This window comes from Aureobasidium namibiae (assembly GCF_000721765.1).
Source record: "Aureobasidium namibiae CBS 147.97 unplaced genomic scaffold scaffold_2, whole genome shotgun sequence".
In the NCBI taxonomy this organism is placed as follows: Eukaryota; Fungi; Ascomycota; class Dothideomycetes; order Dothideales; family Saccotheciaceae; genus Aureobasidium; species Aureobasidium namibiae.
The window spans coordinates 1157998-1183542 of NW_013581207.1; the positions used below are offsets into that span (position 1 = coordinate 1157998).

The 25545-nt window shown below is 51.7% G+C and overlaps 11 protein-coding genes across 11 annotated transcripts; 6 read left to right on the forward strand and 5 right to left on the reverse strand.

The window, feature by feature from the left end:
- Nucleotides 1-305: 305 nt before the first annotated feature.
- Nucleotides 306-2403, forward strand: M436DRAFT_37350 (SET domain-containing protein; the record flags this gene model as incomplete). Its single annotated transcript, XM_013575162.1, has 3 exons — nt 306-338; nt 388-821; nt 885-2403. Coding segments are annotated over 3 exons (1986 nt in total), but the record flags the coding sequence as incomplete, so codon positions are not given.
- A 226-nt stretch (nt 2404-2629) lies between these two features.
- Nucleotides 2630-3966, forward strand: M436DRAFT_38470 (coproporphyrinogen III oxidase; the record flags this gene model as incomplete). Its single annotated transcript, XM_013575366.1, has 2 exons — nt 2630-2857; nt 2947-3966. The coding sequence occupies 2 exons, from the start codon at nt 2630-2632 to the stop codon at nt 3964-3966; spliced, it is 1248 nt and encodes a 415-aa protein (XP_013430820.1).
- A 282-nt stretch (nt 3967-4248) lies between these two features.
- On the forward strand, nt 4249-4873 carry M436DRAFT_69742 (uncharacterized protein; the record flags this gene model as incomplete). The annotated part of the gene is made up of 2 exons (XM_013575737.1): nt 4249-4739; nt 4801-4873. 2 exons carry the CDS (start codon nt 4249-4251, stop codon nt 4871-4873), a joined length of 564 nt encoding a protein of 187 aa, XP_013431191.1.
- A 710-nt stretch (nt 4874-5583) lies between these two features.
- Nucleotides 5584-9527, reverse strand: M436DRAFT_69743 (uncharacterized protein; the record flags this gene model as incomplete). Its single annotated transcript, XM_013575738.1, has 6 exons — nt 5584-6276; nt 6307-6364; nt 6395-6603; nt 6637-8438; nt 8714-9224; nt 9414-9527. The coding sequence occupies 6 exons, from the start codon at nt 9525-9527 to the stop codon at nt 5584-5586; spliced, it is 3387 nt and encodes a 1128-aa protein (XP_013431192.1).
- A 507-nt stretch (nt 9528-10034) lies between these two features.
- M436DRAFT_37521 (ras-domain-containing protein) lies at nt 10035-10849 on the forward strand (the record flags this gene model as incomplete). The annotated part of the gene is made up of 4 exons (XM_013575198.1): nt 10035-10055; nt 10115-10517; nt 10582-10662; nt 10713-10849. 4 exons carry the CDS (start codon nt 10035-10037, stop codon nt 10847-10849), a joined length of 642 nt encoding a protein of 213 aa, XP_013430652.1.
- Nucleotides 10850-11538: 689 nt separating this feature from the next.
- Nucleotides 11539-12192, reverse strand: M436DRAFT_38255 (uncharacterized protein; the record flags this gene model as incomplete). Its single annotated transcript, XM_013575324.1, has 1 exon — nt 11539-12192. The coding sequence occupies one exon, from the start codon at nt 12190-12192 to the stop codon at nt 11539-11541; it is 654 nt and encodes a 217-aa protein (XP_013430778.1).
- Nucleotides 12193-12715: 523 nt separating this feature from the next.
- On the forward strand, nt 12716-14156 carry M436DRAFT_37309 (uncharacterized protein; the record flags this gene model as incomplete). Its single annotated transcript, XM_013575155.1, has 2 exons — nt 12716-14048; nt 14107-14156. The coding sequence occupies 2 exons, from the start codon at nt 12716-12718 to the stop codon at nt 14154-14156; spliced, it is 1383 nt and encodes a 460-aa protein (XP_013430609.1).
- Nucleotides 14157-14518: 362 nt separating this feature from the next.
- On the reverse strand, nt 14519-17786 carry M436DRAFT_69747 (uncharacterized protein; the record flags this gene model as incomplete). Its single annotated transcript, XM_013575739.1, has 6 exons — nt 14519-16143; nt 16317-16444; nt 16495-16535; nt 16815-17327; nt 17415-17697; nt 17758-17786. The coding sequence occupies 6 exons, from the start codon at nt 17784-17786 to the stop codon at nt 14519-14521; spliced, it is 2619 nt and encodes an 872-aa protein (XP_013431193.1).
- A 937-nt stretch (nt 17787-18723) lies between these two features.
- On the reverse strand, nt 18724-19204 carry M436DRAFT_60620 (uncharacterized protein; the record flags this gene model as incomplete). Its single annotated transcript, XM_013575589.1, has 2 exons — nt 18724-19111; nt 19164-19204. The coding sequence occupies 2 exons, from the start codon at nt 19202-19204 to the stop codon at nt 18724-18726; spliced, it is 429 nt and encodes a 142-aa protein (XP_013431043.1).
- Nucleotides 19205-19975: 771 nt separating this feature from the next.
- Nucleotides 19976-22844, forward strand: M436DRAFT_78549 (uncharacterized protein; the record flags this gene model as incomplete). The annotated part of the gene is made up of 9 exons (XM_013575906.1): nt 19976-20435; nt 20484-20536; nt 20589-21094; nt 21151-21206; nt 21256-21962; nt 21991-22345; nt 22399-22516; nt 22567-22658; nt 22711-22844. The coding sequence occupies 9 exons, from the start codon at nt 19976-19978 to the stop codon at nt 22842-22844; spliced, it is 2481 nt and encodes an 826-aa protein (XP_013431360.1).
- A 319-nt stretch (nt 22845-23163) lies between these two features.
- On the reverse strand, nt 23164-25069 carry M436DRAFT_78550 (ATP synthase F1, beta subunit; the record flags this gene model as incomplete). Its single annotated transcript, XM_013575907.1, has 6 exons — nt 23164-23855; nt 23915-24152; nt 24207-24566; nt 24621-24706; nt 24825-24991; nt 25059-25069. 6 exons carry the CDS (start codon nt 25067-25069, stop codon nt 23164-23166), a joined length of 1554 nt encoding a protein of 517 aa, XP_013431361.1.
- Between the last annotated feature and the right edge of the window lie 476 nt (nt 25070-25545).

Below are 25545 nucleotides of genomic sequence, written 5' to 3' on the forward strand. Positions count from 1 at the left end.
TCGTCTTCGGTTCATACGATCTCTCATACCATAACTTTTGCTCTTTCTCACATATGTTCCCTCTAATACGGTATCTTGCAGCCTTGTGTGGAAAGTGGTGTCCAAGGACTCTTTATATATCAACATGAAACAGGATCAGCATTTCCTAGAGGAGAAGAGAGAGGCTATCATCCAAGAACACTCAGAGATGGTATGTGTACATCAACCTGCAGCTTTACTGTGAAGTATGCATATGGTATTGACACACTCAGGCAGCCGAGAAACATACATTCTGGCACGCCAGAAGTCGCGATGATACAGATTTGCCTTGTTTCCAGCCACTGGCCAGTTTGAGAAAGGTGGGACATGCCTTCTCTTTCTCGAGTGTTAGCTAACATATGGTTCAAGGCCCGCTTGAGTTCTCTTCGTTCGCGAAACCCTGGAACTGTGCTATTGGTTCGCGCCATCGAAGAGCCTCTTCAGATAGGAACTCTTTATCCCGGAATGAATGTCGTTGAGGATACCACTCAAGACGTCAGTCATCTGGAAGTCTTCTTCCCTAGTACTTCACCACCAGTAGCCATACTCAAGCGAGGCACTGTACTCGCCATCAAGGAACCCCTCTTTGTCATGAATCATGGCAGAAAGGTTGTCAGAGTCGTTCAACCCTCCAACATCATGGTTCTCAAGTCTGAGCACGAGATGTACCCCAAGATGTTTCAGGGGCCTTCTGTATCACCCGAGAGGACGGCTTTGGAGTGGCGTGTTGAAGGCGACGACGCTTTGACCAGAGGCAATCATACCGAAGCAATGGACTGGTACGTCAATGTATCTACTGCCACGTCATCTGGGCTGACTAACTTCTTTAGCTATACGAATTGCTTAAAGATACTACCAGAAGACAGTCGAGCATCAGACCTACGGCAATGCATCTACGAAAGTCGTGCGGATGCCGCGATGCGTGCTGGGCTCTACGATCTAGCACTGGAAGATGCAAAGCTCGTCCTCTTCGCATCAAAGGCACAGACGAAAGCAGAACGCAGCAATGCGTTGTACCTTGCAGGCAGCGCTTCGTACGAGCTACGCAAGTTTGCATTGGCAGAGGAATACTTTCGAAGATTCCTTACCACCTGTCCGAATGGCACCCAGGGCTTGCGGCGACTTCACAGAACTCAAGAGAGACTACGTGAAGAGAGTACAGGAGCGTATGATTACGCAGCCATGCTGAGCCAGCAGACCTTTGCCGATCATGCTACTTTCGTCAACAAGACGGAGGTTCGAGATTCGGAGGATCATGGGCGCGGACTGTATGCAAGAGATGATATCAAGTGTGGTGAGCTTGTGTTTTGCGAAAAGGCGTTCGCGATCTCGCATCCTCCGCTAAATTTTCCAAGCGGCCCGTACGCGGTCGAGTACAGCAACTACTATGGCGGCTGTGGGAAGGGCGTTGCTGCACTATGGCTGCGAGCAGTGCAAAAAGTCTTTGCCAATACGTCCCACGCCAAAGAGTTATTAACACTATACGGCGGTATGTCGTACGTAAAAGACACGGATGCGCTTCTTGTCGATGGACAACTCGCGATAGATGTCTATCAAGTTTTGCAGATCATCGATCATAACGTTTACAGCTTCGAAGCTGGACACGCTCAGGAGCCTTACGGCACAACCAGACACACAGCCCACGAGGAGCGAGAATCAGTCGGCCTCTTTCAGCACGCGTCATACATGAACCACAGCTGCTTGAACAACACGAGTAGGAGTATGACAGGCGATATGATGATCGTGAGAGCAAACAAAGCAATAGCCAAGGGCACTGAGATAACGACATGCTATCTGTCGCCCAACATTGGAGAACCGAGACGCAGTGCTGAGTTGAATCGGATCTGGAAGTTTCAATGCGACTGCAGGCTTTGCGCCAGCGAGAATGCTTGCGAAGTCGACTGGAAGCCAATTTTCGATGAGATTCGGTGTCACAGGCTATTGCCAGATCTGCACGACGCAGCCCTCTTGCGAGACAAGATCAACAAGGCACAAGAACTGGTAGCGACTTTTGAGAAGTGCTATCCTGAGCACTTGTTTGAGGTGGGACAGATGCCCAGAGTTGCTCTACGAGAGTTAGAGGAGATTCTCATGGAAGCAAACAGTCGTGTAGGCAATCATGAAAGATCGTGCGAGCATGCAATGAGTCTCGTTCGAGATAGCGGCTACGGAATCTTGGCGGAGGAGACATCGGTTTCGATGGGTTGCAAAAACGGGATCCCGAGTAAGGGTCTGGTGGATGCGCTGTATCTGCTGTCGAAGCACGAGACTCGGCAAGAAATTGCAAAAGAGTACCTGTGCTTGGCCAAACGGATGTATCTGACCATCAACGGTACATCTAACGCATGGGAAGTGGCGTACGGAGAGCCTGATCCTCAATCATGAGAGTTTTGAACGTAGAGAATCAATAGATAGAAGATGGTGCTTGGGTGGCATCATGTGGAGTGACCGAGGAGCCGGGGATGGTCCCTGACACGGCATGCACATGGTCCAAGCGCCGGCATGATGGTTCACGAGAGCTCCAATGATGCATAGACGCAATCGACTTCAAAATACCAATCACTTCCTTCCTTTCTTACCTACACAGCAGCACGTCTTCCGACCCTCCAGCATGAGCACATTTGCGTCTACGGCATTCCGCCGTGCAGCACAAGCAAGCCGCGCGCCGTACTGGCAAGCCCGTACCGCCCGATTCACAAAGCAACAAGTCCGCTCCATTGGCGACCATGGCACCAAGCCGCCGCTCCCTCCAGGCTCTCCTCAGCCCTCGAGGGTCGTCGCTCCCAAGACCCGCATCGCCGTGGGCATCGTCTTTGTCGGTGCCCTGATCTACTCAATGGTACGCCCAACCCCATCATGACGTACATGAACTGTTGCTCTTTGCGACAAGACCAATTGCTTGACCATGGCTGACACACGACCACACAGGCCACCGGAGACGTAGAGCACACCGAACCGCCATCGATTGCAGAGCGCGATAGTCTCAGTAAGCGCGAATCCGGCGTCACCCAGACGTCCCCCATGCGTCTGAGAATGGAACAATTCATAAAGCAAAAGCAGGAGGAGATCGTCCGCGAGCTTGAGAAAGTCGACGGCACCCGCTTCCAAGTCGACAAGTGGGACCGCCCCAACGGCGGCGGCGGCATCACCTGCGTCCTGCAAGACGGTGCCGTCTTCGAAAAGGGCGGTGTCAACACCAGCATCGTCTACGGCACCCTGCCGCGCGCCGCCATCAGCAAGATGAGGGTCAACCACAAGGCCTTGGACCCGGATGTCGAGAGTTTGGAATTCTTTGCCGCCGGTCTGAGCATGGTGCTGCACCCCCACAACCCCATGGCTCCCACCGTGCACCTGAACTATCGCTACTTTGAGACTGCAAATGCCGACGGCTCGCCCAATGCTTGGTGGTTCGGCGGAGGCACTGATCTTACCCCTTCGTACTTGTTTGACGAAGATGTCATTCATTTCCACCGCACAATCAAAGATGCTTGTGATGCCCATGACAAGGACTACTATCAACGTTTCAAGGAGTGGTGCGACAAGTACTTTTATGTTTCGCACCGCGGAGAGACTCGCGGTGTTGGAGGCATCTTCTTTGATGACCTCGACGAGACTGAGAAGGACCAAGAGTCCATCTTTGCCTTTGCTCAGTCTTGTCTCGATGCCTTCCTGCCTTCATACATCCCTATCATTGAGAAGAGAAAGGACATGCCTTTTACGGACAAGGAGAAGGCCTGGCAACAACTGCGCAGGGGGCGCTATGTCGAGTTCAACCTCGTACACGATCGGGGAACCAGCTTCGGCCTGAACACACCCGGTGCCAGAGTTGAGAGTATCCTGATGAGCTTGCCTTTGACCGCACGCTGGCAATACATGCACGCCCCCGAGAAGGGCTCAAGGGAGGAGCGCATGCTGAGCGTCCTCAAGGAGCCCAAGGAGTGGGTATAGAGAGAGTCGCAAGCAGCATAGAAACGTGTACCACCACCACCCTTTGTACAGAGCATCTGCGGGCGGATGGTTTGCAATAGTTGTAGAATACCCAAAGAGAAGTAAGATGCAACCATGTCGTCATGACTTTGATGATGTCAAAAATAAACAGTCGAAGCTTCCTTCCCCCATCTTTCGAGCATCATACCTAAACAACCAGCACCACTCAATCAATCGCACCTTCCTGCATCAATCGCAAGAAAATATCCTCAAGTTACGACTCATCCAGACAACAACACAGAAATGTCGGCACAAGGCGCCTTTCACCGCCTCCTCACCTTCTTCGCAACCCGCTCCCCCCACCCAAACACCTCGACGATAACCTTCATGGACTCCCTCCGCGGCGACCTGTCTTTGGGTCTAAATTTCCCCATCGCCGTCTTCCTAGCCACCATCCGTCATCTCGTCTTCCGCAACACTGGCTTCTGGTCTTTGACCATTTACGTTCCAACAGTCCGCACCTCTCGAAAGTTGCTAGGTGGCCCTTCGGCGTGCAAGGGTTTGGAAGAGGATAGGAGGTATGGGTGTGGAGAGTTGGTGTCGTTAGCGAAAGACGATGGGGTTGTGGCGCAGGCCGATGCGGTGGGCTTGTGGATGCTTGCTGCCGAGAAGGATGGAAAGGTCAAGGGTGAGGAGGTGAGGTTGTTTCAGAAGGGAGAGATCATGGAGAGGATTGCGGGGAGGAGAAGAGGGTTGGATAATGTCTTGCCGTTCTGGAGGGGTGGGCCTTTGATGTGAGTGCCTTCTTTGTCGCGGGTGTCGATGATGGATGCATATGCTAATGTTTGCCGATAGTGCTTCTGCGCACTCTTGGGCTGTGAAGAAGGCTTTTGATGTCGAGGTTTATGATGGCCACAAGAGAGCTTGAGGCCTCCTTTGCCGTTTTACCACAGATGTCTCCACGAATAACCGGATATGTGGTGGACACACAGAACACGGGCTGCGGAGAGGAGGATTCGAGTTCTGGCTAGTCGCGACAACGATTCAATTATCTATCCGTCAAGCTCGACATGATCAGCACCGTCCACGCTCCAGGGTCAATCGCATCCGACCAGCTCTCCTACAGCCTGCCAGAGTGAATCGCGACTGTCTTCGACAACAAAGACGTGGTCCACGGAAGGACAGTTGAGGCGGTGTTCTTCGAGGAACTTTACACTATTCCTCTCACAGCATCGTCTCTTCATGAACCCAAGCAGGAACGGATCGAAAGTACAATGTGAGCGCATACAGGTGGAGCAACCTACCTCGACATCGAGCAATCTTCACAGAGGTAGTCATCTCATCATGCATTCAAGCATCACTCGATCGCAGTTGCCCGGCCAGAGTAGACATGTAGACAAGGTTACCTCAACGATCCGGCTTGATTTCATGCTATCTAAGCAAACTTCATCCGTCTGAAAGGATTGTTTACCTCAACAACCGAAAAGATAATATGCTTATCAGTCTTGCCTCTCCGCTCGTCCAGCAAAAATCTCATAGTTCTTCCAATCGTTACTAATCATCCTCAATGGATGGTGTCTTGTTCCTCACTTCTCCGTCTTCGAATTAATCGTCTCATCGTCAGCTCCCCGGTTTCAATCAACGATGTGCAAGCTTCGACTTCTCGTAGTTTTCGACTTGCACAATGAATCTGGCCGGTGTAGTGATCTTGATGTGCGTGTATTTCTTCATCCACTCCTTTGGATCCTTGGGGTTTTCGGAATGAATGAGGCCAGGTGTCTGAGCGGACAGCGCACCGTGATGCTCGTATAGCACGTTGAAGCGGCGGTAGTTCTCGCACTCCTCGATGGCATGGCCTGCAAACCAGTTGACTAGATAATCAGTGGCTTCCTCTTCACTACCGTCCCACAGAGGTCCGTACTCGGGCATCTCGCTCTTCGGGGGTGAGTATAGCATAGCAGGTGGTTTCATGTCTGAGCGGAACGGATTGCGGCTGTTGTCGGCCACAGGAGTGCCCAGCAATTCGCAGACTAGCTGCCAGCATTTGACTCGAGGAGAATCTTCGGCAAGGTTGCCCGTCTCTCGCTCTTCGTCAATCAGCTCAGCAAGCCATGCCAAGATACCAGGTCGGCAGTAGATACGGTCGGTTCGTCCACCCTCAGGCTTCATCTTGTAGCCCTCATAGATTTTCAACACTTGAAGGGCATGGGCGGGGTCGTGCTTGAAGACATCGTCCGTGACGAGTGTCAGTGTGCCACTCGGGAATAGGCGGGTGCAGTTGTACTTGATGGGCGAATCGGGACGAAGTTTGATAGACTTCGACACACCGACCTGGAAGATGTTGACTCCTGTGGCCAACACATTCCAGAACTCAGGTATTTTCCAAAAAGCGTTCATCGAAGGGTGGAACAGGACGACCCTGTTGCCGTTCGAACCCTTGCCACAGAACTGAGTCCATAGGTCGCAGTCTTCTGAGTAGACAAACTTTGCGCCTACTTCATTCAGGAAAACTTCAACAAGCTTGGTCTCTGGCGTTCCTCTGGGAAAGGCTAGATACACAACTTTTCCAGCGTGTTTGCCTCTGTTCCCAGCAAACAAAATTTCAGGATTTAATTCCAAGTGTTCGTAACACATTGAGATGAACGAGCTTTTGTTAGGCTTGATGATGATCGGTTCCAAGGTGTCAGGTACCGCTGCTTGAAGATACCAGCGTAGGCCAGATCTATCAGGGCCACGATGAGGCATAAACTTCCAGTCCGGGTTCTGGGTTGAGTATACAACAAAGATGAATTTGTCGTTTCGAATGGCAAAACAGGAAGATTGTAAAACCAAAAAGTCCTCGAGGTAAGCGGCCACAGTGTCTCCTGGAGTGTACACAACACCGCCTGAGGCCCATGCGTTCTCTTTAGAAAACCAATATGATTCGAAGTCACGCGAGCGGCAGATCTCGGAGCTTTCAAGAGAAGATTTCTCGCCAACTACATCAAGAAACTTGATCCGGCTTGCCCTAGTATCGAAGACTAACTTCACATCCATGGTGCAGGTAGGTTGAGAGGTAGGTTTGATGCCAAGGCAGATATCGACAGGATTACCAGTATCCATCTCGTTCGACATGTCTGGCTTTACAGTAGTGGAGGTGAGCGTATGGGCCACGTCAGAGGGCGGCTCATCAGCCAACCCTGCCATGGTAGTGTGTCCCGTGTGAAGATCTCTTCTAGGTTCAAACGATGTAGTTGACGTTAGAGAGGGTGACTGGATTGGAGTTCGTTCATCCGGACGAGACCTTAGTTGATCCGCTCTGCCACGGCGCACTTCCGCTTCGTCCTGACGCAACCCATAACGGTCGGGACTTTCTGAGCGATGTCTTGCCTGTTGCATAGCGTGAAAGCCGTTGACATCCTCAAGGCCCTCTTGTCTGGCTGCATCGGCGTTTCGCGGAAAATCGTAGCTGTGATAGTACTCACACTCCTCGTCAGAGTATGTGCATTTACCATTTGCCCAGAACTTGCACGTAGAAGCGCTCTTGGGAGCCAACTGCCCAGTCCAGGTGTGTGCATTGTAGCACCCTTCGTCGCTGCGATTACACGTGCCTTTCATCCAGAATCGACATGCTATTTGTTTTCTGGGTATGTGAGGCACGTGAGGTCTGGCCGACGGGTATGCGAATCTTGGTTCAGTCCCTTGTGCCGACCAGGGCGTTGCGGTTGTGTGGCGTCCTTGGGGAGCCTCACGATGAGACCCAGACGTCGAGGCAGAACGACTCTCTAAGGCAGGCGCGGATCTCAGAACTGCTGAACGTTCTGTCTCGGAAGTGCTTGCCACATTGGTGTCTAGTCGCAAAGCGGTCGACGCAGACGATGTGCCATCTGTGTTATTTACGGCCTTTCCGGTATTCGGATCGATGAATGTTAGAGCATTTGGATCAGGCGGCGGTTCGTTATGGCTGTAAAGCTGCATCCGTCTCTGCATAGATAGGTTGACAAATTGAGGATCAGTCAAATCTTTGAGCGTGTATTCGTTGACTCGTGGACGCTGTCTGGGCTTGGCCTTTGGTTCAATGAACATACTTATGGGTCTCCGAGATGGTCCAGCAGGTTTGACTACAGGTTTGGGCACGGTTTTGGCAACACTAGAAGCTGCAGGCTCTGGTCGATCTTTACTCACTGCCGTCTGACTCTTGTCGGTGTTTGTTGCGGTCGCCTGTTTGTTCTTGAGGCCATCAGTCGACTCGGTCGGTTTGGCTATCACGTCCGAAGCACGACGTGAGGCGAGCTCGACCGGCACCTTAGATACACCTGCTGCCGTGGGTGGTTTGGCCAGCTTAGTTGTCTGAGGATCTGAGGAGCCGCTCATAGCTTCCTTACGCGCACGCTCGGTGCCTTGTTCCTTGGATTCGGCAGCTTGGCTGACTTCTCCATTTAGTTGGGACTTCTTCTGAACGCTTGACGCATTTGATGATTTTGGTCTAGATGTGACCACAGTCGTTGCTGCACCTGAGAATCAAGCATAGTCAGTATACGATCTAAAAGCTTCAATGGTCTAGAGCAGCCTTTGCTTTGCGAACGCTACTAGCCACCTGCGAGCAGACAATGGTGCGAGGCTTTGCAGCTATTTGTTGGAAACAACTGGATTGTTGAAAGCCATGGGTCCAAACTACTGACTTTGTGCAATGCAGGCATTCATGAAGGGTTGGCTGCCTTCGCACCTAGCTGTTGGAGCATGGGCTGTGTGGTGCCGTGCACAATATTCATACCTTTATCTGATGTACCTGATTTTTGCTTTGTTGCTGCTTTTCCCGCCGAGGGATCATCCACACGAGGCCTTTTCGGCACAGTCGTTGAATGTGACGATGGTAACTTGCGTGGACTTTCTGTGTGCTCGTTGAAAACAGAATATTGTGAGTTCGCGACATCGTCTACCGACAGCACTGGGGATGTTGAGCGTGCGTTGGACGAGAGCCTCTTACGTTTCAGGCCAATAGGTTTACTAGGACCAGACGGCTCGAAGAGCGATGTGGTCTGTTCTCTGGGCGAGTTCCCGGTTGCAGAAGAAGAGGTGCTAGTTGCATCACGGGTTGGTGCCTTTCTTGCAGTTCCTTTCTTGGTCAGTTCCTTTTTAGTAAGCAGGCGACGACGAGGGGTCGGTCCTCGAGATTTTCTCAGACGGCGCTTCTCTGCGCGTTTGGCATATCGACGTTCGCGTTGCTCTTCATCGCGTCTGAGGGCAGCTTCGTAAGTGGCAACTTTGAAAGGTTTAGCATGACCAGCGTCGATCTCACGCTTGTGAAGTTTCCAGTTCACAAGACAGTCAACATCCACGAAGTTCTCGCGGGGCTCCCATGTGGATCTGTGTAGTTCATATCCTTCCCACTTGACCAGGTAAAGTGGGGTGCCTTGGTCCGATCTTCGCTCCGCAAGTATCTGATACGAGTCAGTAAGGAAGCAGATGGCAAGACGCAGGACGCAAACCTTCTCGACGCTGTACTCTGCTTCCAAGTCACTCTCGATGGTGCTGTCTGTGTTGACCGAGTCGGTGTCATCGTCTTCATCGAAGACCGGTCGAGATTTAGAAGGAGTAGCCATGTTGAAGAGCGAGTTGTAAGTTCATGGCAGCACGTTGGAAAGTGGAGTTTTGTGATGGGTTAATACAAGTGACGAAGTGAGAATTCAATGTGAGAACTGAGAAGTGAGACTCAAGAAGTGAGAAGTCACGAAGTTGAAAGAGTCGAAAGAGTGATGTTTTGATAGTCGCAACTTCCAGAGATAGACAATGCGGACGTGTGGGAGGGTGCCAAGACCTCGAAAGTGGCTGGCGGTGGGGGAAAGAAGGGAAGGAGCGTTGGCGTTGGCGTGTCTCGCTGCGGCCGGGCTTGGGCTGCCTGGAGTTTCAAACAACAGCTGATCTTGCTCCTCCTGCCACATCAACTCTCATCTTGTGCTTGTTGTAACTTGTTCGTGTTCGCCGACCCTCTAGCTGTGCGCTCCATTGCCAACAACTACTCTCAATCCCGCTCTCGCCTTCCCTGCTGCTACGCTTGCTGAGACCCGCCCCTCCTCAATCAGCCCCCGACTCCACCACACATTACCACCATGGCCAACGACGAGTACGATGTAAGGCTTCTTCCCTGTCGCTCCTCTTGTCGCGATCCCAGCACTAACAATTTGGTCAGTTCCTCTTCAAGGTCGTCCTGATCGGAGATTCTGGTGTCGGTAAATCCAACCTCTTGAGCCGTTTCACCCGCAACGAATTCAACCTCGATTCAAAGTCGACTATCGGTGTCGAGTTTGCTACGCGCAGCATCCAGGTCGACAACAAGACGATCAAGGCTCAGATCTGGGATACCGCCGGCCAGGAGCGTTACCGCGCCATTACCTCGGCTTACTACCGTGGTGCCGTCGGTGCCCTGCTCGTTTACGACATCAGCAAGCACCAGACATACGAGAACGTCACCAGATGGCTCAAGGAGCTGAGAGATCATGCCGACAGTAACATTGTCATCATGCTGGTTGGAAACAAGTCCGATCTGAGACACTTGCGCGCTGTGCCCACCGAGGAGGCCAAGCAGTTTGCCAGTAAGCCTCCGATATGACTTGTTCGTTCGCCGCAAGCCCGCTAATATCTTCCTCCTTTCACTAGGCGAGAACAACCTCTCCTTCATCGAAACCTCTGCTCTGGACGCCAGCAACGTCGAGCTTGCCTTCCAAAACATCCTCACAGGTACAAATTCCATGCTTGATTGCCCCAACTCCATCTCACATGTGCTGCAGAAATCTACCGCATCGTTTCCAGCAAGGCTCTCGATCAAGGTGAGGGCAAGGAGAGTGGCCCCGGCAGCGGCGCCCCTGTCAGTGTCCCCTTGACCAAGCCAGCCGACGGCAACGCCAAGTCCGGCCAGTGCTGCTAAATGCGCAATATCTCGCAACATCCGATCCATGAACCACCCCAGAGAGCACACGATATGAAAACCCCAAAGAAATACCCTGGAAATACTGCTCACGCTCCCAACCTCCCCATGGGAGATGTCGTGTGACCTCTCTCGTCCCGGCGTTATGAAGGCGTAAACGATCCCGCCATACCTCATGCGTGTTATTCGGAAAGAGGCTCTCTCTTCCGTCTGAACGCTCATTTTCCCCCACACTTCTGCTTCTCTTCTGGTTGCGATCTAATTCCCTTCTTGTCCTGTTGACGCTGCGAATGAATGTACCAGGCCGGAGGGACATGCTTTTCGTTTTATTCCTGCTTTCTTGTCTTTTTGGTGTCTATACATCGGGGGGAAGGAGTCTTTGGCACTACGAACGCGGGAAGATTGCCGCTCTCGAAAGAGGCAGAGAGAACTATGAACTTTCTCTCTTATAGGACGCCAAATGCGAATGAAATACGAAACATGCCTTTTCTGTTCACTCCATGCCATGATCTCTTGGTTCATCGCATACAGCTATCATTAGAAGGTGGCTGACTGCTGAATCTCGATTCACCGTGTCTAAACGTTCTCGTGAGCTGACCGCTCAAGAGTCAGAGTATCGTACAGTGTGATGGAACATGGGAAGTTGTGCTAGGTGCGATTCTTTTGCGATGCGTCTACCTGGAACATGTTTAGAACTTCCTAAAGCCATCATTGCCAGTGACCATGTCTTGGCCCTTCTGACTGATCTCCTGGCTCGGTTGCACCCAAGCCTTCGAGGCATCGGTGTGCTGTGCAGTCCCAAACTTCTTGGTGCACCAGTCAAGAATAGCATCGAACTCCCTTCTGCTCTCTTTTGCGAGAGCTTCCTTGTCCCCTTGGCCCTTTGACAGCTTTTCGAGGCTGTCTACAAAGTCTCGAGCAGACTTCTGAGGAGGCATCTTGGTTTCACCTTGGCTTTTCTTCTTCTCGACCTCGGCCTCTTCGTCTTCTGTGGCTTTTCCCCATACTAGCTCGAAGGGCTCGGAGTTGTATACATCGTAGTACCAGGCTCTGGTGTTGTTGAAGTCACCCTCTATACGGTGGAGGATGCCATGGAGGTACATTGCTTCAAAGGCGGGATCGGACTGCATGTGTCGCACCAGGAAGTGTGCAGAAGGCAGGTCATGGTTGAGAAGATGTAAGACAGCTTCGAGTGCAGGATGCAGATATAGAGAAGCTATCTTGTCGGTCAAAGCTGGATCGAGGGGTTTTGGAGGCGGAAGCAGCGGGACGGGCAATGACTTGAGATGAGCGAGTAAGTCGTCAAAGCTGACGACACTGTTTCCTGAGTACACGCTGGTCATGTTTTCTTTCTGCTTCTTGGTTTCTTTGTTGCAGAACAACAAGCTAGAGCAATGCACAAACCGGCTCCTCGGAAGCTATATCTGGATGGTTTGAAGCGTTTATTGCCATGCGCGGAGCATCATCGTCGTCGTCATGACCCAGCGGTGCTCGGCCCGTCGCCGATTCAGAAGAGCAGACACGAGACGTCATGTCGCCAAACTGGGATATCGAGGAACCGGTTTTCGACTCGTCGGTGGAGCTCGCGCGTTCCTTACCCAGATTGAACAAGCAACTCTGTTTCTATATACACAGTGTGAGCCTCCTAATTCTGTTTACAAGCCTCTCTCGACCCTGACGAGACAAGGAGCCACAAGACGGTACAACGAGCGACACGGCATCCCCAGATCCATCGCCCTGCCCCAGATCTCATCTCACACCATCGCCTCGGCTCACGTCATCTTTGAGATCGCCAAACAAACCAATTGAGCATTCGCTTTTCAATTGACAGAGTCACAACAAGTCTTCGGATCTCTAGAGCAGAAAATGGTCGGCTCCAGAAACGTTGCCGGCTTTGGTGTCGAGAGAACCAAGAGCAATGGCACTGGTCGTCCGGACCAGGCAGATGTCGAAAGCGGCTTGAATGGGAGGAACAAACCGAATCTCTTCAGATTCAAGGATGCCGCTCGTACTGCCCTGCACGACAGAAGAAGGGAAGAGCTCAAGCAGAAAATCTTGGGAGGTGTCGAGAGTGTAGACATTGAACAGTACAGAAAGTCCAAAGACGAGCTCAAGGAAATCAAGAACAAGAAAGTCAAGAAGTTCTACGAGGACCAGAACAACCGTCTGGACGACTGGGCCGAAGTCGATGCTCTGGTCAAGGCATTGGCCGATGATGTCCTCGACAGCATGAACCCTGATGCAGACGGCGACGGTCAACAGGAGCGCCATGGAGGTCTGCAAGATGCCGACGGCGCCATCTGGGACTTCCTGCCCGACGATGTCAAGGAGCACAGGCAAAAGGCAGAGAAGAAGGCTAAGTGGGCCATCAACATCAACGTTATCGCCAACATCCTGCTTCTGATCGCTAAGCTTGCTGCCGCTTTCTACTCGTCCTCTCTTTCTTTAATCGCCTCCCTGGTCGACTCGGCTCTGGATCTATTGTGTACCTTGATCGTCTGGAGCACAAACAGACTCGTCCAATGGCGTCTCAAAGCACTCCGCAAGCGTTTCCCCGTCGGACGCCGTCGTCTCGAACCCCTCGGTATCCTCGTCTTCTCCATCATCATGGTCATCTCCTTCCTCCAAATCCTGAAAGAGTCGGTCGAAAAGCTCATGCCTGATGCTCCTCACGAAGCAAAGGAACTCCCTGCCATCGCTATCGGCGCCATGCTGGGTACTGTCATCGTCAAGGGTATCATCGGTCTAGGCTGCCTGCCCATCAAGACAACACAAGTCCAAGCTCTGGCCCAGGACTGCAAGACCGACGTCGTCTTCAACACGCTCTCTCTTCTCTTCCCATTCATCGGTTACAAGGCGAACGTGTGGTGGCTGGACCCCGCAGGCGCCGGTGTGCTCTCCCTCTTCATCATCTACGACTGGGCAGGCACCTGTTTCGAAAACGTCACTAGACTCTCTGGCCAGGCCGCCGACGAGCAGTTGCAGAAGAAGTTGCTGTATCTCTGTTACCGTTTCTCACCTGTTGTCGATGGCTTCAAGAGCATTACTAGTTACCATGCTGGCGATGGCATCTGGGTTGAAATCGACATCTTGCTCAGCGACCAGGCCAAGTTGCACAGCACCCACGATATTGCAGAGACTATCCAGTACACTTGCGAGGGTCTGACAGAAGTTGATCGTTGCTTCGTTACTTGCGACTGTAAGTCATCTTCCTCTTCCTAAATATTCTTTGGAAGGATGCTGACACATTAACACAGACACTTCTACTGGCCCTAGTGGTCATGCTGCCGACTCCGAGAGAGTATAATAGGAACAAGCACCCTCCGCGATGGACGCCATTTCACCATGAACCTCCTGGCTTTGAGGTTCCAAAAGAGAAAGCTTGGTCTCAACAGGCATTGTTTGTGCAAAACCCGCATTTGACATCTGGCGTTCTCCCTTGTCCTCTCTTTCCTTCTGTATCATAAAAATTGTTATCCTTTTAGTATGTACTCTAGTAACCCCAATTCATTCTTCATTCTCATCACTGGATGAGCCGTGGCCTCACACAAAAAAGAGAACTCGAGACGGGCCCAAAAACTTAAAATTGACTTGGATTTGCATACAGTGATCGAGATCCACATCGTTCATCGTGCGTAGTCTTCTTTTCGTGTTGCGTACTCCACCACTCTACTTGATGTAACCGTGAGCCGACAACCACTCTCTAATAATCTCAAGATCGTGCTGTGCGTATCTGGCTCTGCCCTTGATCGTGTCACTGACAACAGCAAGACCACGGTCGTAGCCAGCATTGTCCTTGTCCTTGAAGAAATCGGCAATATCCTTCTCGACCTCGAAGCTCGAGAATCTGTTAAGACTCATGCGGAGGTATCTCTCGAGAACGACCATGTTGTTGCCAAGACGCTCTCTCAGCATGCTCCAGTTCTCCTTGATGAAGTGCCATACTTCGAGCTTGGTCTTTGAGTTGAGAGCCAGTGCTCTGGAAGGAGTGTGCAGATCTTGAGTGGCGACGGCGCCGCTGAAAGACCATTTGAGGTACTCCTGGGCCAACTCAGTGGACTGAACTCTACCAAGACCTTGGAGAGCAATCTCCTTGCCATCAACAGAGGTTGTGTTGAGGTACTCTTTCATGACAGCGTCGTAGGCGGCCTTACCTCCCTCCTTGACGGCGATCTTGTAGGTAGCAGTACGCAAACTAGGGTGGATAGCCTTCTTGTCGCCGCCCTCAGTGTAAGCAGTGAATCGCTTCTTGGCCTCAGCGACAACACCCTCATGGCCTGCCATACCAGCGGAGGCAAGCAGAAGAGCACGGAGCTGACCGGTCAAGTAGTCCTCGTTAGGAGCGAAGTCCCAACCAATCTTGTCAGTAGCGTCGCTAACGAGACGCAGTGTGTACTGGCGGAGACCCTCGGAGACCTGCTCGTCGTCTGCAAAGACAGATCTAATGTTTCCGAGACTCGACAGAACTTCGGACCATACAAGGTAGTTTGTCTCCTTAGTGAAGCCCTCCAAGAAAGAGAGGACACCAGCGGTAATTGCGTCGCCCGAAATAGCAAGAGCTGCAGCGTCACCGATCAGACCGATTTTGTCTTGAGGAGAGAGCTTGTCGAGCTGAGTTGATAGTTGTGTGAGTCTCTGAGGAGGCAAGTTTGTGCGGTAGAAACCAGTCTGTTCAGAGTTGAGCTTGTAGAAGCTGTCATCAATGTCACGGATAGTGTCTTCCTTGGCAGTGAGAGAGCCGCTGGCAGCCTCGGAGATGTTTGCGCCAGACTTGAGACCAAGAGGGATCCACCATGTGGTCTCGTCTTCCTCAGGCTTGACATCTCCACCGCTGAGGAAACGAGACTGCTTGATACTGATCTGACCAGGCTCTTCTGCCACGGTAACGACAGGGAAACCAATCTTACGAATCCAGGGATCCATGAAAGTGTTTACGTCCTTGCCACTGGCCTTGCTGAGAGCAGACCAAAGGTCACTGGTGGTGGCGTTTGTGTACTTGTGGGCCTGGAGGTAGTCTCCAACACCGTGCAAGAAAGTCTCAACACCCAAGTGAGAAGCCAACATACGGATGACTGAACTTCCCTTGAGATAACTGATGGAGTCGAAGATTTGGTCAACCTCCAGTGCGTTCCTGACAGGTACCTCGATGGGGTGAGAGGTTCTTAGGGAATCCAGGCTGAAAGCGGTTTGCATGGATTCGGTAACAAACTGAGACCAGACAGACCAATCGGGGTGCAGGTGATCGACAGCAAGCCAACCTACCCATGTAGCAAAGCCTTCATTTAACCACAACTCTGAATTGTGCAATTAGCAGAGTTTTAAGGAAAGATAGGTCTGATACTTATGCAACGAGTCAGCTTGCAGGTCAAGCTCGACAGCGATGAGGCGGCGTCCTGGATGCCGCCTCATCGCTGTCGACCAGACGTCCATGAGTGGCTCGCTGTATATGTACCTTCAGCTTACGTACCACTCCACCAATCCATAGTCACAAGGTTGCCGAACCATTGGTGAGCAAGTTCGTGGGCAACAACGTAGACAATGCGGTTCTTGTACTTCTGGTCCGAGGCGTTCTCATCGAAGAGTACGGCGGTGGTTCTACAAAATCTGTCAGATGTGCAAGTACACAATCATTCAGTTCAACTTACCTGTATGTAATGAGACCCCAGTTCTCCATGGCGCCATGTGACTAAAGTTATCATGTCAGCGTGATCCGGACGAGACTGTATTGTCGTTCTCCCCACGTGCTAGATTCTGTCACTCCCACTTCGCTTTCATGACAACATGCAGGCGGAGCTTGAGCTATCAAAATGCACAGTTCCTTCTATGCGGTACTGAAGGCCATAGAGAGCCGATGACATTGCAACTCTCGATGGATGCCTCCTAGTCGCTAAAAGAACTGTGCATTTTCACAGGCCCGTGTGACAACACTTTTGCACGTGGGGAGGGAGAAGACTAGGCGACATACAAACTCATGAACGGCCAGAAGGTCGACCTTGGGAAGAGGATACTCGATACGGAAGATTTCGGAGAAGTAGTCGACAACCTGGTGAGCACTCTCGAGGGCCAGCTTGCCTTGGTCTTTGAGACCTCTGGTGGTGTAGACTCTGACGGGGAGATTCTTGCCGTTGTACTTGCGTCTGGTGAAGTCCTCGATGTATTCAAAGTCTCCAAACGCCCAAGCCAGGAGATAGGTGCTCATGACAGGGGTACGGTCGAAAGAAACGACCTTGGTGCCAGATTTGTTGCCCTTCTTGACTTCCTTCTCGGGCATGTTGGACAGGGCGGTCTGATCCTCTGGAATTTCAATCTCGAAGTCGAAAGTCGCCTTGAGGTTGGGCTCGTCGAAGCAAGGGAAGGCTCTACGAGCATCGCAAGACTCGAACTGAGTGGACAACATGTAGTGGTATTCCGAGTCTCTGGGGACAGATGCGGCGGCAGGGACGGTAGGCTTGTACTTTGAACGGTAGAATCCAGCCATCTAGCAACACAGGTAGGTCAGCATTGTCTCTCACTCGGACTCGGTACGGCTACTTGCATCATTGTTCATGATACCGCTGAACTTGACCGAGACGACGGCCTTGTGCGATTGAGGAATTGGCTGGTCGAAGTGGAAGGTTGCCCTCTGGTTCTTCTCATCGTAGGTGATGTTTGAGGCCTTGATGGCACCTTCGGTCTTTCCCTGCTCGGACGAGATTTGAGCGCTCTGGACCTTGAGTTGATGGGTGTTCAAGGTGATCTCTTTGGTCTCTTGCTTGACCTCGACGTCAATGTCGACTTTGCCCTGGTAGGTCCAGCTACCGCCGAGCTCGAGATCGAAGAGGGAGATAGCATAGTTGGACGGCTTGACCCTATGCGACAAATACATCAGTCCACGGGTTGCAAGACAAAGCGTGGCTCAGTAGACATACACGTCGGGGAGAACATCTCTGTCGGCCATGATTTTCAACAAGGTGCTCGAAGCAGAGCTTGAACAATGTCTAGACGGGGTGTTTGTACTGAGAGAGGAAGGAATGGACGACGGCTGCAAAGGCACGCAGCAGTTTAATTTGGGTCTGCTTTCAGGGCGTCCGATAGGGCGTGAGCTTGCGGTATTGCACGAGTACAAACGAGGAAGGAGCGCGCTCGGGAGCTCGACTGCGCCTGCCCCTCCCCCGCGCTTGCCCTGCAGCAGCACGCTGTGGAGCCCTCGCCGGACCAACGACGACTTTTGCATCTGCGCGACAACCTCTGTCGTTGGAGGAATACTCGAGGAGCGATTGTTCTTCACAGTATCAATTAAGAGAGGATGGGTGACTGGGAAGCGGGGTGTGCTCCCCGGCAGCTCCGATCGAAACTAGATGAGTTGCTTCGTCCACATGCATTAATCAATCCTCCCCGTGTGCTAATGTATGTAACGTACATACTTTTCTCTTTCTCACGAAGGCATAGAGTGCAATGCTCGCTATAAAAAGGCACAGTGGTTTCTAGATCAGAGATATGTTCAAGGAGAGCCTAGAGAACTCCGCATCTCGCCGGACATGATCCTGTTCTCGGAAACATTGTGCCTTTTTATAGCTGTGCGCGTTACATACCTTTGCATATGGAAGGGATCGTATTGTAACTATTTTCGACTTGCTGGTGAAAGAGTTATCTTATAAATGTCGAAGTCTACTCGCTTCTTTGCGAGCAATACCCACAGCTCGGAACCGGATCGGTCTTCGTGTTGATCGAACCCTCTCTCATTATTGTACAAGGCATTAATACACTGCCCGTGTCGAACTCCAAACATGCAATAATCCTTTGTCCCAAATGCCTTGTTGTCGCGTGACCCAACGCCCGAAATGCTTCTCATATCGTCATGCCTCGAACGTGTCTGATGGTGGTAGTCCAATCTTCTAGAGCCTTACGGCAACATCGATGCACGGTATGCGCCATTCTTTCTTGCCGAGCATCTCTTTCAACCATTCTGCGACGCTGATCTGTGGTTGTAGGTCGAGTCCTGTCTTTTTTGAGAAGCCGTCGGCCACAGAGTGTGCGATGGAGGCGGCTGCCGATTGAATGACCGAAGACGCCACTGCAATGTTGTCTCCGAGAGCGGTCGTTGTCGAGTTTCTAGTATGCGACAAGGACGACGAGTCGGGTTGCGGCTCGAACCAATTGTTGTGGAAGTCGTAAACGGAGATGACGAGTACGGTGAGGAGCAGCGAGCAGTAGACACACGGTCGGTTCAGATAGTACATGGCCGAGATGAAGAGGACCAGGTAGAGGGGTGGTACGTTCGAGCTGTTGTTTTGGTCAGCAACAATGATGGCCGCTCATAATCGGCAGGACTGACATGAAGAAGAGGACTGGAAGCCATGTCCGTAGGCAAAACATGATTGTTTACCAATGCAGAGTCGCTCGGCTGACAAGCCTTCAGATCTGCTTGGATCGTCTCCTGCGGTTGGTCAAGTCAGGAACAATAAAGTGTCTGGTCTCCGGTTAGGAGGTCATCGGCAGAGCCGCGAGTCTTGGCTTCGTCACCCTCCAACGCTCTCGAACGCCCACCAACTTCGGCTGCTCGCGCCTGAGACACCTCTTTGCATTCTTGAGAATCACCACAATCATTCGTAGCTTTCCACAGGTGAAGTCTGAAGTTACATATTCTCTAGTATGTCTCGTGAACCATGCGCTGTAAGTGAAGCACCAAGAAATGTCTGTCGTCCTCCGCTCCAAGAGAGACACCACTTCAGTCGGAGCCAATCATCGTATCACTCGAATGTCTTCAAATGCTTCAGTCCCTAGTCAGAAAGGTCATTACTGTCACTTGCGCAGGATACTGCAGATTCTCTGGTACAAAAGCACTATCAGCCTCTTACTGACACCTTTCCACATACATCGTCAAGCTAAGTCAACATATCATTAGCTGCACGCATATCACTTGCTTGCACTATCTGCTGTCACCACAGTCTGACCACTTCAATTCACCTGAATCACTAGTATCGCTCATCACAGTGAATCTACCTCGCCTCTCCAACACGACACTATCTTCCTATATAGAGCCACCACTCTTACCTCTCCTGCTTCTTTTCCTTCTTCATCTTTGTTCTCTTCTACTCCATCCACCAACATTCAACAGCCTCGATCACAACTAACACATCAGGATCTATGCCTCTAAATACCCCAAAGTTCTTACTGACTTTCCCCGGTGCCCGAAAGCGAGCGCTCGGGGAAGGGGACGCTGATGATGAGACCCATCAGAACAAGAAGCGATACATCCGTGCAAAGGATACCGACCGTGAAGATACACCGGACTCTGACTTCAAGGCACGCTTCAGTGATACAAGTGATGATGAAGATGCTGAGGAGGCCGATGATGAGCCTGAGCAGGGCGAGATTCTATGGTCAGAAGACCATGAAGAATATCCTCCATGCGCAGTCTATCACCCAGACGTCAAAAAGCTTCAAGCTTGTATCACAGACTTTGCTGTCAATGTCACGGATCAACTCTCGAAAGTCTGTCACGAAGGGGATGATATTGCCAAATTGCACGCTGAAGCCATCTCGTGTCAAAGGTTTCCCGAGCTGAAGAAAATCGTTGTTGCCCTCGTGGGTGACGCTGGTTCAGGTATTACGTTCAAGCAAAGTTGTGATAACTGTGTTGACATTTTCCCAGGGAAAAGCTCATTGATCAACTCTATTCTTGATGTGCCACACATCGCCCGAGAGGTACTCACCAAATGGTTCTCTCTCGAGAGACAAAGACTGACGATGATCCCAGGGTAATTATGGTAGCGCATGCACATGCGCCATAACTGAGTTCACGAGCGAATTTCCTGGGCAGAAGATGAGATTTGCCGCTAAAGTCGAGTTTCTCAATCCCAAGCAGAGACGCAACCTTCTGAATGATCATCTCAATGAGTACACACACTACCACTTTCGCAAAGATCCCAATTGGACGTTCGAGGAGAAGAAAGAGTTCTACGCCCAGGCCCAATCTGCGGAGGGTACATTCCTGGATCTTTTCCGCGGCAAGCCATCATTCAACAACCGTGCAGAGCTGAGGTCATACATCGCCATAGCTCACGAGACCGATACTGGCCTGGAGGTCTCTGCCCAGATGTGCATGTGGTGTGATGAGTTGATCGCTGCGCATGCTGCTTCTTCGCTTTTGGTCGTCGAGACCGACCGGGCAATTCATCTCCGAAGGGCTCTAAGTCCTTTCTTGACTTCCAGCAAAGTATCGGATCGCGAAGCACGCCTATGGCCGCTCGTCTTCAAGGTCTGGTAAGTGTCTCGAGTGCTACTCTCTTGGATTTGATCTATATTGACGACGTACATAGCATCGGCATCCGAGGTGCTCGGGTTTTGGAAAATATGATCTTCGCCGATATGCCAGGTATATAGTATCGTTTCTTCACTCCGCTACTGTATGCTGACTACTCTAGGTTTGACTGACATCAGCAGAGTTCGCGTCAAGGCGAGCAAAAACTATATGCGATCCAGCGACCATCTCTGGATTGTGGTTCCTATTACGCGATGTGTCTCGGACTTGGGTGTGGACTCTATTCTCTGCGAATTTGGCGATCGTTTCAAAGGTCGTCTGGCAATGATCTGTACCAAGATCGACGATAACATGAGGTCTGATTCCTTCAAGGATCAGTATCCACACGCTGCGAAGAAATTGGACAAGATCGAAAAACACCTGAAAGCAGCTCAAATGGAAGGCTGTCGACGTGAAGAACGGGATCTCGCAAACTACCGTCTCAAATTCATGGTCAACGAGAGAAGCCAAGATGTTGCGAACGAGATTTACCAAAAGAAATCAGAGTACTTCGAGGAGGGAGACAACGGCCCTGTCTTCTTCGTATCCAACGAGCACTACATGTGGCTGAAAGGATACAGAGATTCGGGCACTGGTCAAGATTTGGCGCAACTGGATGCCGCAATGACGGGTATCCCAGACCTCCGCAGATATGCTCTTGCGATTCCTGCTCAAGATATGTGGTTGACCATCATGGCTCATATCCAATACAATAGTACTGCTTTTCTGAAGTCCACCGCGATCTGGGCTGCCAGAACAAACGCAGACCATGGAGCCGAGTTGAACAGGATCAAGAAGAAGAGCACAAAGGCAAGTGCGAATATATCGTCGGTTTCTCTACATACTGACACTCACTTAGGACAATGATCAATCTGTTTCAACTTATCTCAGAGCTGTGCATAGGGACGCTGTGCAGTTGTTGGCTGTTACCATCCGCAACAACATCGACGAAATCGCCCAACCAGGCTACGATTACTTGCGCAAGAAAGCCCGTGGATTGCCGTGGAACACTATCCAGGCAGTTGTAAAACGAGAAGGCACTTTCAATTCCAGTTCGTATGGACTCATTCAATGGAACGAAAAGCTAAAGCAACCAACCACCGGTTACTTGGCCCAGAAGTGGGTGCAATTGTTCTCGAAAGAAAGAGCACACATGGCTGCCATGGAGAAGAAAATGAAAAGTGATTTGGACGCTCTTCATCGCAGTCTGGCAGGTATGGTGTTGTTGTCTTATGTTGGGTCTGAGCGCGACTGACGAACTTCACAGAGATGATGGAGCTTTACAATATCCCTATGGAAGAGTTTGGTGATCTGATCGATGCTCAAAAGCATGGCATCACGCGTGCAGCTCAGATCTACTCCGACAACATGGACAAAGAACTCAAGTATGACTCTGATCACCCCTGGTTCGAGTACGTTTTCTCACAATCTACAGGAATATCAGACAACTTACCGAGAACGATATGCGTTTCGGTTACTTTGCCAAGATGATGAGACCGAAGTATACAGAAGCTCTTGAGATCAGCGGTAAGGGATCATCTGCTGCCTTTATTGTATCATTCATACTGACTGTTTCCAGGAAAGGGATACAGGGAGATCGTTATGACGATGTTCGAAGATTTCGTCAACCAGAGACACAAAGATTCTCCGTTCATCAAAACGGCAGACTTCGCTGCCAACAAAGCCGGCCACCATGCAACAGTTTCATGCTGATATCAAATGGTTCATCATTGCTATACGTTACTCTTGACCATCACAGTAGAATCATAAACGGGAGCACGAAGCAGTGTGCTTGAAACAAATCGACTTTCGCTAATGCTGGGATGGAGAGGGCCGAGTACGTGTAGACACAGAGGAAATCGCAGTTCTTAAAGTACACAAGCTCTTTGGTAATCTCCATTCACCTCAAATCCGCCAAAAGACGACCCCTCCCTTTTTACAAATGTCGCTTTTAATCTTTTGATATTCGTCGCGGGTATGGCTATGGCTGATTGCCCAGAAAGCTCCTCATCATTCTCCATTAAAGAGACATCTATTTGCCCTCAAGCTCGGCAAGAATCTTCTCACCCTTGGCGCGTGCTGAGGCGAGGTCACCAACCATGTAGAAGGCACCCTCGGGAAGGTCATCGGCCTCACCGTTCATGATGGCCTTGAACGACTTGATGGTGTCCTTGAGGTCGACGAGCTTACCCTCGATACCAGTGAAGACCTGGGCGACGGTGAAGGGCTGCGACAGGAAACGCTGGAGCTTACGGGCACGCTCGACGGTGAGCTTGTCAGCCTCAGACAACTCGTCCATACCCAGAATGGCGATGATGTCCTGGAGCGACTTGTACTCCTGGAGCATCTGCTGGACCTTGGAGGCGGTGTCGTAGTGCTCCTGACCGACGATACGGGGGTCGAGCATACGAGACTTGGAATCCAGAGGGTCGACAGCGGGGTAGATACCCAACTCAGAGATACCACGGGACAAGACAGTGGTGGCGTCCAAATGGGCGAAGGTGGTGGCGGGAGCAGGGTCAGTCAAATCATCAGCGGGGACGTAGACAGCCTGGACCGAGGTAATGGAACCCTTCTGGGTGGTGGTAATACGCTCTTGCATACCACCCATGTCGACGGCGAGAGTGGGCTGGTAACCGACGGCAGAGGGAATACGACCGAGAAGGGCAGACACCTCGGAACCGGCCTGGGTGAAACGGAAAATGTTGTCAATGAAGAGAAGCACTGGAGAGCAGGTTAGCTATGCCGTTTGATGTGTAGCAGTCGATCGGGAGCAAACTTACCATCCTGACCCTCCTCGTCACGGAAGTACTCGGCGACAGTAAGACCAGTAAGGGCGACACGGGCACGGGCACCTGGGGGCTCGTTCATCTGACCGAAGACAAGGGCGACCTTGGACTCGCCGTCGAGCTGAATGACACCAGTCTCCTGCATTTCGTGGTACAAATCGTTACCCTCACGAGTACGCTCACCGACACCAGTGAAGACTGAGTAACCACCGTGAGCCTTGGCGATGTTGTTCTGTGGCAATTGTTAGCGATCACGAGACAAAGAATCTGGAGCGGGAAAGCGTACAATGAGCTCCTGAATGAAGACAGTCTTGCCGACACCGGCACCACCGAAAAGACCAATCTTACCACCACGGGCGTAAGGGGCGAGAAGGTCGACAACCTTGATACCAGTGACAAGAATCTCGGCAGAGGTGGACTGGTCAATGAACTCGGGGGCTTCGGCGTGAATGGGGGCGAGCTTGGTGGCCTTGATGGGACCACGCTCGTCAATGGGGTCACCAGTGACGTTCATGATGCGACCGAGACAGCCGGGACCGACGGGGATCTTGATGGGGGCACCGGTGTCGACGACCTTGCGGCCACGGACGAGACCCTCAGTACCGTCCATGGCAATGCAACGGACGACGTTCTCACCCAAATGTTGCTAGAGCTTGTTAGACAAAGGCGTGTTGCAGGAGGACAGTGCGGCGAAGCTTACGGCGACCTCGAGAACGAGCTTCTGGCCACCGTTCTCGGTGGTAACGGCGTTGAGAATGGCAGGGAGCTGCTCGCCATCGAACTTGACTGTAAATGCATGTCAGTACGGGTGTTCATGAGGCGACTACGAGGCGCGGTCGGCGACAATGGTCGCGGCGGCAGTGGCGCTTGTGCTCGGCGTCGTGGGGAAAAGGTTTTCTCATACCGTCGACGACGGCACCAATGACCTGGTGGACTCTGCCATCGGTGTTGGAGGCAGAGCTGGCGAAGCGCTGGCTCAAGGCGGGAGCGAACGAAGGCTTGATGGGCTGGAAGGCGCGCTGCAGAGTAGCAGGGCGACGGGCAGAAGCCCTCAATGACCTGGCAATGCCGCTGGATAGCGCAGTCGAGTCAGCCGGGTTGTCGTCGCAAAAGTTGGTGGCGACAGCTTGGATCGTACCTGCTGAGCATTTTGACGGGTCTCGGGAAGGAATTGATGGGAGTGGAGAGGTGATGGAGATGGAGGTCGGTCTGCTGGGAGGTTGAAGTTCGAAGAGCCACCTCAAGTTCTTGCCGGACGGGAAAGGACCGAGCTCGAGATTCCGTGACTTTGCAACTTGGCCACAGGAGCTGCCCTGCCGAACATTAATCTTCACCGCCCGCCGCTTTTCACTGGACAGACCACGCAGCAGCTTCTTCACTCGCTTCTACAGCTCTGGTCTGTTTCTATGTATCTACAACACTCCCAATTGGGGCTGCGACTACTTCGTTCACGCAGCCAGCTCATCTCTGCCTCCAAAGTGGCCAGCTTTTCTGTCCCGTCTAGATCTCCCAGATCGAGGCTACACTATACCCCTTTGGGAAATATCTATCCGACTTGTTCCTTCCTGTGCTGCGAGACCGGTCTTTCTGTCTATCAACCTCTCCATGCGCCTGCTTCTGCTATG